The sequence below is a fragment of the Lissotriton helveticus genome, chromosome 4_1, assembly GCF_964261635.1.
Source record: "Lissotriton helveticus chromosome 4_1, aLisHel1.1, whole genome shotgun sequence".
Lineage (NCBI taxonomy): Eukaryota > Metazoa > Chordata > Amphibia > Caudata > Salamandridae > Lissotriton > Lissotriton helveticus.
Window position 1 is genome coordinate 1138635221 of NC_136063.1, and position 14888 is coordinate 1138650108.

The window sequence follows — 14888 nt, forward strand, 5'->3', positions numbered from 1 at the left end:
TTGAATCAATGACTATGCGGAAGGGATTGTCAGTAATAGGGACCTCTTTCTGCTAAATGTTCATCTAGTGACTGCTTAGTTATTCTTTAGTCACTTGTAGCTCACCTTGCAGTGTTCATATTTTGGTCCCAGACCTATATCAACACTATCTTTTTCTGGTATATATTTTCTGTATGTGTTCTTGAGTTGAGTTGTTGCTTTAGATGCCCAATCATGACATGTGACCCAAACACTTTTCCTATCATAATTTCAATGTCAGCTATGAAGCCTTCTCTAAGTAGCTCCTGCCATTCCAGAAGTGAGTGGTTGTTGGGTAAAGAATCTCGTAACTCATTGATAGGTATACTACAGTGATCATTCTCCGGCTTTATCATAACTATTGCTGTTGCTTTTTTCATTCAGGGTTTTTTAGCCAAAAATCTCCAAACGGAAGCTCTTAATAAGTTGGACAAGCGAATAAAGTTAGCAGTTGAGCAATTCATGAAACTCCTGGAACAGATTGATGCTGTGGTGAGTAATCAATGAAGGCTTTAATTTCTCTTATGCTATGATCATTGTATGAAGTGGAACACATGTGATGTAGTGTAGTGGCAGTTTTCTAATATGAACAAGGTTGTATGGTATCATTGCACAGAAAGACATTTTTGGTAGGGATAATTATGTGTTTGTGATCCATTAACTGTCTGGGTTTGAAGACCCTGTGTCAGTGTGAGCTTACAAGAAGATTAACAGGGAGGTTCAGGAGAGATATAAATTAGACACATGGGAAGTTGCATGAACTCCTGTTTGTAGAGGTGGCCCATCAACCTTTTTAAATGGTAAGAGTAGGTTCAAAAGACGTACTAATATATATATATTGACTGATTAAGCGTACCTTACTGAATGCATGGGTTAGTGAGTAAACTGTGTAAATGTCTGTATCAGTCTGTCAGTTGGTGTATAAGCGGCTGCATGGGTTGGTGAATAGCTACATGACTGTCTATATGGGTTATTGATTGGTTGTCTGAGTATCTGTATGGGTGCCTGAGTGTCTTTGTGAGTGAGTGAGTGGGTGGGGGTGGATGACTCTGTGCATAGATGTGTATGTTCGTGATTTACTGGGTGTATGGGTTCAAGAGTGCATCTGTGAAGGGCTATATGGGTGGGTGAGTGTGTGTATGGGTGTGTTGGTGAATGAATGGATCTCCCAGTGGTATATGTGTGAGTAACTACATATGTGAAAGGCAGTAAATGTGAATTTTGGGGTATATAAATGACTATACGTGATAGTGAGTGATTGTGAGAGTGGCTGTATGGATGAGGGTCTGCTTGTATGAGAGTTTGTATAAGAGAGTAAGTATGTGTTAGTATTTGTATATTTAAGTGAGGTTGTCTGTGTATAACTGTATAGGTGAGAAAATGGGTGTGATTAATTCTCTGCATGACTGAGGAGGTGTGTGAGTAAACCTATGGATGAGTGGTGGTGTGTGAGTGTATGTATAGGTGTATGAGTGCATATGATAGTGCTGTATTGATGAGTGACTGCATGTATGAGTTACTGTATGGGTGAATGAGTGGATGTGTGTGTAGACCTAGGAATCAGTGAGTGTGTATGTAGTAACTGGTATTGGTAACTGGTATTGGTGTGTCTATGGTTTAGAAAATGGTAGTCTGTATTTTAGAGTGGGTGTAGCAAAGGGTATATTAGGGTGTGAGGAGTTGCATCAGATTATCACACGTATGTTGTCATCATTGATGTCATTTGAGATGTCATCAGTGATGTCACTGACCATATCACGAGTGACGTAATATGTGATGTCATCAGCAGTGCATTGCGGGGGCGCAAGTTGTAGTTAGCTCTACTAACTATGACGGCCGAATTTCTCTGGTTTTGTATGAGTGAAATGTCCAACTAACTATAACGTCCCTGAAACCTTTTTTTTTTCAGTGAATTTCTAAGGTTTTTAAAATGCTAATTTCTAACTATAAGCCTGAAACCTATGTTTTTTTCAGTGAATTTCAAAGTTTTTTTTATAAATGCTAAATTCTAACTATAACGTCCCTGAAACCTATGTTTTTTTCAGAGAATTTCAAAGGTTTTTTAAATGCTAATTTCTAACTATAACATAGCAGTCTCGTTTCTGGAGTGGTGGAGAAAGCGGAGCGTGGCATTCAAACACCTTTTAGCAATCCCACTGTGTGGGATTTAGCGGAGGTAACAGAAGGGATAGTTAGTCCCCAGCATCAACCTTGGGGACCAACTACCCCTTTTATTACTTCCAGTAAGTCCCACACAGCAAGATTGCTAGCTTGTTATATGAGACCCCACCCTCTCCCTGCACCACTGTGCAAACGCGCCTCCTGGTGCGTTGTAAGTTGGAAGATTAAGTCCTCTTGAATCCTGAGGGTCTCTGGAGGCCAACTAGCCCACCAGGTACCTCCAGTAAGCGTCACAGAGCTCCCGCCCTGTCATGGCAAACTGCAATGTCCCGGGGGTGGGCACCCCGGGACATTGCAGGAGCCGGTCCTGGGGGCTGGCAGTCCCTAGGGCCATCAAGGGCTCCAGGAGGGAGCCCCCCTCCCTTAATTTATATAGCCCCGGGAAGGTGGTGGTCCCCGAGGCCCGGGTGTCCGTAGCGCATTCAAATAAGTCTGTGCCCCGGGGAGGTGGTGGTCCCTGGTCAGCGTGGGGGGAGGTGGTTGGGAGTATAGTGAGCTATTTAAACATTGGAATGCTAATAATCGGTTTCATCATATAGCATTTGATAAAGGCCTGGCGGCTAAAACGCATCATTTTTTTTTTTTAAATATATTTTTATTGCAGATAATCTTACATTTACACATGCTGGATAGCAGCTACAAAAGCATCGGTTGAAATCGATGCGACAATAAAATTCGCATTACACAGCCATTTAGCCCACAACCCGGAGGTCGGGCGGCAATAACCAGAGATGTAACATGCGTGTTTGCGTCATTGAAACATAATCATGTCCGGCCAACAAAGGATTTTAGCATCTGCTTTTCTTTTACTCCCCTTATCCTAACATATAGACTTTAACTACCCTCTGGAGCTAATACTTAACAATTCACATTGCTATTCTGTGCGTCCCCTGTACCCGTGCCCTGCGTCCCATCCGTCATCCCCATAGAAACTCAGCGCAATGAACACAGCAATCTCCTCACCTATAAGTATACTTGCCAACACAGCCAGGCCCGATGGTAGGGACTTCCTTTCTCCCCTATTCAGCTCCCTTCCCTCTTAATCCCTCCCCCCTAACGGAAATGGTGGTGTTGGCGCTGTCAGAATCACTTACTATATCCCAAATGTCGTTACCGATGGGTCAGCAAAACTACGCGCTATTTGTAGTAATCACCTGGATGTGTAACTCACTCCTCCTCATCTGGCATGTTTTGGTCCTTCAAAGCTTGGACCATTGCGTCCCATGATCGAGCTATCTCCAACGCTTTCGCATTGCCTGAGTGGGTGGCCTGCCGGAGTCGCACTACACTTTCGCAGCCTGCCCACTTACAGGACTCCCTCCTCCACCGCCCAAACGACGGTCCCTCCCTCGCCTTCCAATGCCACGTAATTTCACGTTTAGCCAGCAATAACCCTAAATCAATAAATGTACTAGTGACCTTTGTCTTGGCCGTATGCGGGAAACAGTGTAGTAAGCATGTGGCCATGTCATAATCCAATTGCCTGTCTGTGACCACGTTCAAAAGGTCCCCTACTGCCTCCCAGTAGCTTCCCACGTGTGAACAGAACCATAGCATGTGTTCTATCTCAACACCTTCCACCTGACATCTCGGGCACGCCGCGTTCTGGACATGGAAGTACTTCCGGATCTTCCCCGGCGTTAAATAGGCCCTATGAAGCACAAAGTATTGAATCAGTTGGAGACGAGCGTTTCTAGTGCCCTTCCACGCCCGTTTAAGGATTTGCTCCCAAGTGGTATCTGGTATCTGCCGACCTATGCTTTCTTCCCATTTAATCTTAAGAACATGTAGGCGTTGTAATCCCTCCTGGAGCAGCCGGGACTGGAGGCACGTCACTGCCTTAACCGTACCCGCCGCCATCACCACATACTGGCACGCGAGGGTCACCACCGGTTCCGCTCTCCCTGTTTTCCAGTGTTTTTGGATTGTGGTTGTAACCGCAGCATGTATCAAGAAGTCCCCCTCCGGGAGCCCATACATATCCTGCAGCACCGGGAAGGGCACCAGCTCCTGGTTCACATACAAATCTCCCACCACCTGGATACCCATCTGCTCCCAAGTCGCTAGCGGAGTCCAGTCCCCACCGTGTGGCAGGGCAGTCAGCATGCCCAATGGGATCTCCGGTGCATATGGGTGAGAAGGTCCCGCCCTTCGCTGAGTCCTGTTCCAGCAGAGCCGCAGGGTCCGTTCCTCCCCCGTCAAGTCCCGTAGGTCAAGCTTTTGCTGCAAGACTTTATAGGCCTGTACATGACGGGGATACCAGTTCCCCAGCTACTTTCCGGGCCTCGATATTCCTGTTATATATTTTGTGTTAAGACCTGTAATTGGGCTGCTAGATAGATAATAACGTTCGAAATCTGGCACCACCAGGCCACCTTCCAACCTAGGCCTCCTCAGCGTCGCCAGGGCTACTCTGCGTCTGCCGCTGCCCCAGATGAAACCCACTATCATCGACCTCAGTTCCTTAAAGATTCTCGGCGGGATCCAAATCGGAAGTGTACGGAAATAATACAAGAGCCTGGGGAGCACCACCATCTTAAGCAAGGCCACTCTGCCCATTACCGACAGAGGGAGCGTCGTCCAGAACTCCATACACTTCTTCAAGGTTCTAACGCATCTGCCTATGTTACCCTCCAGCAGGTCCTGGTCTGTGTGATAGACCCTGACCCCTAAATAGGTGATGCACGCCGGTTCCCACCTTATGGCGCCCAGCGCAGCAGGCGGCGGCTGGTCCCTCCTCATCGGGAAGAGGCACGTCTTGGTCCAGTTCACCTGAAGACCGGAAACCCTCCCAAAGCTGGACAAAATCGTAGTCGCTCCCTGCAGGTCCGCATCAGCCTCCCGAAGAAAGAGGAGCAGATCATCCGCATATCGAGAAATGTAATGAGTGCTACCCCGGTGCAGCAATCCCCGATACATCCGCCCCAGCCTTGCCCGCGCCGCCAGAGGTTCGACCGCTAGGGCAAACAGCAGTGGTGACAACGAGCATCCCTGTCTCGTGCCTCTCATGATTGGGTACTGGTCAGAAATCACCTCGCCAAGCTTCACCCTAGCCACTGCCGAAGAGTACAGCACCCTTCTCCATCTCACAAAGCCATCACCCAGTCCGAATCGATGCAGAGCTCTGCATAGGTAGGCCCATTCTAAACTGTCAAACGCCTTCTCTATATCCACAGATAGCACCGCTGCCGATCTGTCATCGTCTTGATTATCCGCCATAACTCTAAGAAAGCGACGAATGTTCGTAGCTGTGCACCGCGTGGGGATAAAGCCCGCCTGGTCCGCATGAACCAGTGATGTCATGTGTGGTAACAACCGGGTTGCCAGTATACGGCTCAGGATTTTGTAATCCACTGATAGCATGGATAAAGGCCTATAAGAGGCCACATCCAGCTCTGTGCGACCCGGTTTCAGAAGGGGGACCATCAGCGCCTCACGCATCGAGCCTGGCAGGCGACCCTCCTTCTCTGCTTCCTGATACACCTCCAGGAGCCAGTTTATCAATGTATTGAGCGTAGAATTCGACTGGTAGCCCATTAGGCCCCGGTGTCTTGTTCCGGGCCATGTTTTTAATTGCCCCCCTTACTTCAGCCAATGTGATAGCCTGCCCCAACTGCTCCTCTTCCTCGTCCTCTATGCGCTGCAAAAGGGTTCCTTCCAAGTACTCCTCTATGTCCTCCTCTGTCTCCCCTCTTCTACTGCTATAGAGAGCTTCATAATAAGTTGCAAAACGAGATAGCACCCCCTCCTGTGAGTGGGTGAGCGTGCCATCACTCAGGGTTATCTGCATAACTGGTCCACTCCTTTGCACCGGGTCAGCCAACCTAGCCAGTAGCGTGCCAACCTTATCTCCCTCCGCATGGACCTTCGCTAGGTACCCCCTGTGGTCAAAGCATCGCAGCCGTTCAGTGTCGGCTGCCACCTTCTCTTTGGCTTCCAGCAATCGGGCTAAAACGCATCATGCAGATGAAATAAATGTTTTAAGTTAAAGCCTGTGAGTGCTCTTGTTGCGTTCCTGGAAGTAGGGACATTTGTTGAATAATTTATTACGTGCAGGCCAAATGCACGAAGGAGGCACCCATCACGTAAGGAGTTCGATAGTTTGTTTGGCATTTGTTGGAACATGGAATGGAAACTGCCAGAACCGCCCCAGCCAAATGAATAATGTTCCTGCTGACGATTGAGTCGGGACAAGATGACATGGAAAAGCAGTGATTACTAAAATCAGTGCTTTCAGGTACAGAAATTTTGATGTGCACAGAGTGGATGACAAAAGTCGTGTTACAACAATAGCATCATAAAACAACCGCACCCTGAATGAAACGAACAGATGCATAATTAAAGGATAATGTGTGAGGCATGAACTGTTAACCCATTACGAGAATGGAATCGTATTCCAAAGGACAGCATAAAAAGTAAAGAACACCACTATGGGCCTGTAATTTATTTTACTCACACTTAATGATGGCGGCGCGAAAAAAACAACAAAGGAAATATGGTGAAAATGCAGTCCTTTTTTGCTTGCCACGACAAAGAGGGGAAGCGTCGTGAGCTATTTAAACATTGGAATACTAATGATCGGTTTTATCATATAGCATTAGATAAAGGCCTGGTGGCTGAAACGCGTGATGCAGATGAAATAAATGTTTTAAGTGAAAGCCTGTGAGTGCTCCACTGCGTTCCTGGAAGTAGGGAAATTTTTTGAATTTTATTTATATATATATATATATATATATATATATATATATATATATATATATATATATATATATATATATATATATATATATATATATATATATATATATATATATATATATATATATATATATATATATATTTATATATATATATATTTATATATATATATATTTATATATATATATTTATATATATATATATATATATATTTATTTATTTCAAAGAGGAGTTGCTTAGTTCTCACCAATGAGAAGGTTTTGCTCCATAGAAAGAGAAACATTGCAAACATTCTGATGTCGCTTTTTCATTTCACACTCTTTTTCTTGTGTTACTTGTTTGAAAAGCTGAGTTGTTTCCATTTTTTGAGGGTCTGCTTCTTCTCTTAAGTAGTTTAATAGTACAGGGGTATCTTTTCCTGTTGTCTTGGTTCTTTCAATTAGCATATTTTCTTCAACATACCACTTCTTGGTATTTGTTTTTAGGTTGACACTAGGCAGCACTTGCGCTTTCTCCGAGTTATGTTGTGTACACTTTGTGGGCTTAAAACCTGCCCATCACTTTTTATTTGTGAGTTTAACAGTCCTTTAAAAAGGCTTGCTTGCTAGTGCTTAATCTTCCCATTTGTCCCTACTTGTCATTTGTTTCCTCCCATGGAGGCACTGTCTTTTTCTTTGTTTCCTGCTCGTCTTTGTCCAAGCTTCCCTTTTAGTGGGTTCCTCATGGCAGCTTAAAGGCTTCGTGAATCCTTTGTATTGTAACGTCGTCATGTGATAGTGTGTTCTTCCCCCTCTCCCATCTGCTTGTGCCCCTTTCTTGCACTGAGCAGGTGCCTGACATTTCAGGGCTAGCATATCTGGCTGGCTTTCTTCCCTTCTCCCAGTGGAGGCTCCCTCACAGGAAAGGGCTCAATTCACATTAATAGCCGGCGCATCCCGTAGAAATGCGATCACACCTAAACCTTCTGCTGGCCCTGCATCCTGTGCTTCCTGCCCCATGGTATCAGAGAATTATTGCCTCGCTGGGAAACCCAGCAGCCATGCAGGCACAGTTCAGTACCATGGTGTCCTATGCATGAAGGATCTTTCACACATTTACATCGCACACCATGTTTTTTTTTAAACTTTATTTTTCAGTTTATACATCATAAACAATAACACACAACTGGCATCCATTCAGTCTATGTACACATATCGACGACCTCATTAGCGGCACTTAGGACTACAGGTGGCAACAGGGAGGGAACGGACTCATGGGGAAGGAATACAAAAGCATACAATAATAGTACTGTGAGAAAGGAACCAGGCATGGTGCTGATACAGGTGATGAATATCACTGGGGTCCCCCCCCTGCTCCCCATCAGACCCAAACCCAACGGGCGTGTCCAACCCACTTCTCCCACTTTCAGTTGTGTCATGTGAGGAGAGCTCCTCTTCTGCCAGCCCCGACGCACACATAACGCACCAGGCCATTAATTCGTCCTGCAGCTTCTCATCCCTCCAAGTGAGTTGCATGTGAGTTTCCTTGGCCAGGGACCACCCCCGTACGTCTCTGAGCCAAGTGGACACCTCCGGGGCCCGCTGCCCCATCCAAGTTACCGCCACCCTGCGCCTGGCTAGCACCAACATTAATTGCAGGAATTTATAAGAAAGTTTCTTTTTCTTGGGCTTCTGGACCAGTGCAAGCAGACAATGCAGGGGTTCAAGTGCCATCCGAAGGCCTGTGGCTGCGACTATTCTCTCCACCACCCCCACCCAGAATTGCCTAAGCAAAGGGCAGTCCCAGGCTAAGTGCAGGAAGCCCGCTTTCTCAGCTTTACATGTAGGGCTTCCGTCTCCCCTATCCTCAGAGATACGCTTCAGTGATACTGGGTTAGGTAGGTGCGGTGTAAAAAATTGAAGTGCTTCAGTTTAAACCTTGCGTTGCATGAGGCCTTGCGTGTGAGGGAACCTATGCGCGTCCATTGTCCCTGCTCCAGTGGGGCGCCGAGATCCGCCTCCCAGGCTGCCCAGGACAGCAGCACCGGGGAGGTTGAATCCTATTTCATGGTCTTGTAGAGGAGTGAAATCAGCCTACGCCCCTTGCCGCAGGAAAGGAGGATGTCCACGGTGTGGGTCAGTGGTGGTGCGTCTGAGTACTGGGGCCAGGTGACCTTCACCAACTCCTGGAGTCCCCGGAAGTGTAGATATTGTCCCCGTCCAAGGCCAAAGGCCTCTTCTGCCTGCTTATAAGTAAGGAAGGACTCGTTAGGGTAAAGGTCAGCCAGAACTTCGCAGCCACCCTCCCTCCAGGAATGAAAGGACATGTACTGCCCCATATTGATGAAGGGTGCCAGTATCCAAATCGGGAGCTCCCTGTGAAAGGGTGCCCTCCGTAAGACTCTCTCAACAAACTGCTGCCATATAGCGGCCGTGTGTCGCACAACATAAGGAAGGGACGTGTCCACCCCCCTACCTTGCATTAGGGCAACCTACAGCGTCTGGATATCTACCCTACCAGAGAGGAGGCGTGTCTCCCAATTGTCAGCGTCTGAAAACCAACGGGCCACATGTAACTGAGCTGCATAATATTATAGATCGAAGCGCGGGGCTTCAAGGCCCTCCCTCCTCGTAGCTGCTGACAACGGTGTGAAGAGCCATCCTACTGCGTCAGCCCGCCCAGAGTAGGGACATGAGAAGCGTATTGAGAGTGCGGAAGACTCGTGGTGGGAGCAGACACAGTGAGTTCTGGAGGACATATAACGTCCTAGGAAGCATCACCATCTTGGGGATGGCCAGTCGTCCCATCAACGAGAGTGGTAAAGAATTCTAGAAAGACACTGACTGCTGTAAGGATGCGATTATACGATCCACATTCTGGGCTAACGCCTGCGCGTCAGTCGGAGCCACCCGTATGCCAAGATAACAGAACCCCTCCCGTTCCCATCGCAGCCCGAGATCGGATAGGTCTCCCAAAGGGCACTGAATCCAACCCCGCCAGTGGAAAGATCAGGGACTTATGGCGGTTGAGTCGTAGCCCTGACATCTCCCCAAATCGGTCTAAGTGTTGCAGCAGTATCGGCAATGCGTCCCGGGGAGCGGTCAAATAGAACAAAGCATCGTCCGCATACAGGTAAATGACATTGCACGTGTCCCCCACCCTGACACCCCACTGCTCCATGTCTGTTTGGACCCAAACAGCGAGGGGCTCTATGGCTAGGGCAAATAGTAGCGGCGAGAGGGGACACCCTTGGCGTGTACCCATTCCCAGCCGCCATTCCTCGGATCGTGCGCCCCCAAGTTTCACCCTGGCACGAGGGGCCATATACAAGATGCGAATCCAGCGACAAAAATTGGGGACTAGCCCCATGGCACGGAGGACCTCGAGGAGATAACCCCAATTGACTGTGTCGAACGCCTTGGCGAGGTCAACGGATACCAACACCATCTGCTCTTCCAGACCACGCACCTTGTGTAGAATGTGATTCAACCGCTGCAGATTCATAGCCATATTACGTCCCGGTATGAAACCGCACTGGTCCTCGTGGACCAAGTGAGTCATGTACGGCGCTAAGCGCATGGCCAGAAGCTTGCACAAGATCTTAACGTCCGTATTGATCATCGTGATCGGGCGATACGATGAAGGCTCGTCGGCGTCCGTCCCTCCCTCCCCCTCTAACCCCCCCGGCTTCAAGATCATACATATTTCCCCCAGCGTCATGCTCGGGGGGAGAATCCCGCTCTCAAATGCGTCAAGATAAACCTGCAATAGGAGTTGGGGGAGTGTACCCCCGAAGGCCTGATAAAACTCAGGAGGGAATCTGTCACTCCCCGGGGACTTGGCTCTAGGCAGGCGCTGCAGAGCGGTGCACACCTCACCCAGAGTTAGAGCTTTGTCAAGGTCCTCCTGCGCTGACTTAGGGAGAGACCGCAGGGTCAATTCCCGAAGGTAAGGGAGATAAGACGTCTCAGTAACAGTGGGGTCCGTAGCGTACATCCGTTGGAGATGAGACCGAAGGACCAGCAGTAGTCCCACTTCAGAGTGGATCAAGCCCCCCGTAGGCCCCCGCAGGGCCACAATCCTCTCCGGGACCCTCTCCCGTCGAAGAATCCAGGCCCAAAGTCAACCCGATTTATCTCCCTCCCTATGGAGACACTGCCTATTTAGTGTGAGTGTATATTTATTGAGCCTATCCAAATATCGTGGATGCGTGTCTGAGTGTAATGCTCCCCCTCTCTCGTCATAGTGTCATGGGCCTCGGAGGTCTGCAATTCTAATTTCCGCCTCCTGTATCTCTCGTTGGAGCTGATTCCGGACTCCATAGGTTAGGCTCAGCACACCCCCCACACCACTGCTTTTAGGGAGTCCCATTTCTTGGCCAGTGATAGATCCCTCCCCGCCCCAGTTAAGGTCCACGTAGTCAGCAACGGCAGTTTCTATGTGGTGCTTCCCCACCTGGTCCTCCAGAATCTCCGTTGGTAACCTCCAGGTCCGGGGGTGACACACGGCCCCCCAATTCACCACACACGCCACAGGGGAGTGATCAGAAAGGAATCGTGCCTGATGGGTAACCTCAAGGGACATGGTGGCCTCTGGGTTTGTGATTAAGACCCTGTCCAGACGTCTATGTGTCTTGTGAGTGGAGGAAAAACAGGTGTATACCTTCTGAGTCGGTTGTCTATGGTGCCAGATATCCTGAGCCCCTATATTCCCCATGACCTCCCAGAGTTTCGCTGTCATTCGTGGCTTCGTGCCTGCCCGGGGTGGAAACCTGTCAAGAATGAGGTCTAGGACGCAATTAAAGTCTCCAAACCAAAGCAGCCGTACCTCCAGTTCCGGGACCAGTGCCTCCTGCAGGGACTGAAAAAAGTCTGGGTCATCGGTATTCGGGGCATAGGTGTTCAGTATGGCGACATCCCTGCCATCTAGTTTAGCTCTAAGGAGCAAGTACCTCCCATGGATGTCAGCCTCCACATACTGGACAGCAAACAGGACTCCGGGGTCCACCCACCTAGGATCCCCCGGCATATGTAGAAAATGAAGAGTGGAAAACCTGTCCCCGCCATTTCCCCCCAGTTTTTGAGCCCCTTCATCCGTGAGGTGAGTTTCCTGGAGGCACGCTATCGAGACCTTGTATGTGCGAAGAGAGGACAGGATCCTTTATCTCTTGGTGCACGTACCCATCCCTCTCACGTTCCAACTCAGGAAGTTATGCCCCATGTAAGGTGAAGTAACCAATCATGCCGAAGTCCACGTCCCACGTGGCCACCCCAATCCCGTGCCCGAAATGCAATACATTCGATGCCTGGAAAAAACCCAACAACCCAATCCCCAGCCCCCCCCCCCCCCCTCCACGAACACCCTCCCACGAGCAATTTACTGAAAACAAAACATGCAGAAATACCCTTCCCATGCTGGTGCCAGGACGTGCACAGCCAACCCATGAGCCCAACCGGGCCAAACTACCCAACAAGTGGAGAAGAGAACCCCCTTCCCCCAAGTCCAGCGCCCATTACATGCCAGCCGCCCAAGGTCATTATGCAGAATCTCGGGCCAACTGAGTAAGCGTCTGGGGAAATACTAAGTCCCCCCCCACCCTCCCCCCTGCTAGCGCCCAACTCAATGCAGCAGCCTCAATGCGTATCTCGCTGCTTCGAATAGCCCAGGGGTATGCGCCTAGAGCCCCCAGGGCAGTGCAGTGACGGGTATCCATCTCCGTCATGGGACCACAGCATCGCACCTCTCTGCGTTATCCCCCCCGCTAGCTATGTGTGGTGGTTTGACTAGCCAGAACCCCCCAAGGGTAGCAAGCCCCAGCCCTTAAATGGCAGGCCTTCCCCCTACCACAACAGTACGAGTAAGGAAACAATGGAAGGATATCATCCTCAAGGCAGGACCGAGGAGGTTGTAAGTGAGCCCCTGACAGTCTCAGGAACAGTATCAGTAGTTGGCTGCAGGGTTTCCGGCACTAATTCCCCATCCTGAGGCGCTGCTACAGAGAGCACGGGGGGTCATCAGTCTCCGAAGACTCCAAGCGGAGGGCGCCGTTGTCTCCCACCGTGATTCACTGTTTCTCTCCCTGGGTGACATCCGCCGATCGATTCCTTCACCTGTTACGTCGCCACCTCTGTGGTCTGGACCCCCAAGCACTCCGGGCTCCCCCACGTTCACCCTGCGGGAGGGCATCTCCCCTAATCTCAAGCCACTCCCACACCTCCTCCGGGGGCATCAAAGAAATGCGCCTTTCTCTGTAATAGGACCTTGAGCTTGGCAGGGTAGAGTAACATGTACTGCTTGTTGAGGTCCCGGAGTTTCTTCTTAACAGCGAGGAAGGATTTCCTCTGCTCCTGCTCCTGTTCCTGGCGGGTGTAGTCCGGGTTGATAGATACCTTAGCGTTGTCAAAGGTGAGGTTCGCTGTTTCTCTGGCCTCTTTCAGGATACAGTCTCTATCCCAATAATTCAGGATTTTAGCGATAAGGACCCTCTCGGGAGTGCCCGGCCGCGGCTGCGGGACCAGCGCCTGTGGGCTCGCTCTATCACGAAGACCTCAGACAGACCCGTGGGGCAGAGTTTCGTGCGTATCCAGTTCTCCAAGAATCGTTCCGCATTGCCCCCTTCCGAGCGTTCTGGAATACCCAGGACCCTGATTTTGCTGCGGCGTGCCCTCCGTCTCCTCCTCGGCACTGCGCTCCAATTCCCCTGTCGCGGAGGTGAGCTGCAAGACCGTTTTCTTCAGGGAAGCTTCCTCTCCCTGCAGCTGGACAATATCCTCCTCCGCAGTGGAAACCTTATCCGCTACTTTCCTCAGATCCGCCCGCAACAGGTTCACATCAATGGATACTGTCTCTATCTGCTTCTCCAGGGCGGTGCGGGACCCCTTTTTGGCCTGTAGGAGCTCCACCCGAGAGGGCTCGTCGGCCGCATCACTCTCCCCATCCAGACCCGTCTGACGCGTAATCCACTGCGAGGGGAGACGTTGCCTGGTATATTGCGTTATAGTGTTGGGTTGAGAGGTGCGGGGCAGCCTGTCCTTACCCATCGTGCTGGCCTGTGGGGGGTCACTCTGGGGTCCGCAAGGTTCAGCGTCTCAGGTCTACTCCTCACAATATGCCCACCCCGCTGATGAGCCAGAGGAAGCACTGGAGGAGTCCCTCGGGAAAAGCCCGGGCCCAACCACGGTGTGCCACCTTCACTCCCCTCCGTCTCAGTCAGCACAGAATAAGGGAGAACACAGTCTCTGCGGGGCCGCTGTCGCAGACTACTGTCCCCCCCCGGCACATGTGGCGCTCTCACCAGGAAGCCCTGGACCACAGGCGTAGCCCCCCCCCCCCCGTGGGCCAGTATCCCAGACCCCGATCTTCAGGTGCGCCTCCACCGCGCCCCCAGTTTCATGCCACAGTCCTCGGAGTCTCAGGGCAAAGCAGGAGTCAGCAGTGGGCACCACCTCCACATCCAACAAGTTTGCAGGAGCCGCCAGTGAGCCTGCCCCCTGATAGGGCGCCGCCACTGCTCGTACTCAGCCGCACCTCTGGAGGAATCACAGGAGCGATCAAGGAGCGGATGGCTTGCTCCAGGCAGTAGAGGCACCGAAGGAGCGGATGGCTTGCTCCAGGCAGTAGAGGCACCGCTTCTGTCCCCAGGCTCCTCGCGGCACCCCACACAGTCCAACATCCACTCGAGGGGGCCAGAGGTGATGCGGAGGTTCAGCCCCCCCGCGGGAGGCCCCCGTTGACAGTGAGTGCCTCCCCCGCAGCAGTAAGGTGCCCAGATCAGTCCGCCAGGTACGTGGCAGCCGCCATCACCGGGTCTCCCTCACACCGCTATAGGCCGCATCCCCGGTCTCAGGTAGTTCCAGCCTGGCAGTCTCAAGGGCCCAGCACTGCGATGGCCGTTTCCAGGCCGCGGACCAGTCTAGCCTCTCTACCAGGTGTTCCCCTCCATCTGTAGTGTCCCAGGCAGACCCACGGGTCCGGTCCGAGCTCTGCAATAAGGATTTTATCAAGATTTATGT

At 50.6% G+C, this 14888-nt stretch overlaps 1 protein-coding gene across 1 annotated transcript in view; it reads left to right on the top strand.

Annotated features, from left to right (window-relative positions):
* BAG1 (BAG cochaperone 1) overlaps positions 1-14888 on the top strand; it is a 290179-nt gene that overhangs the window by 213044 nt on the left and 62247 nt on the right. The window contains exon 5 of the mRNA XM_078687743.1: positions 403-510. Within this exon, the coding sequence (XP_078543869.1) occupies positions 403-510 (108 nt within the window). The remainder of the gene's footprint in view (positions 1-402; positions 511-14888) is intronic.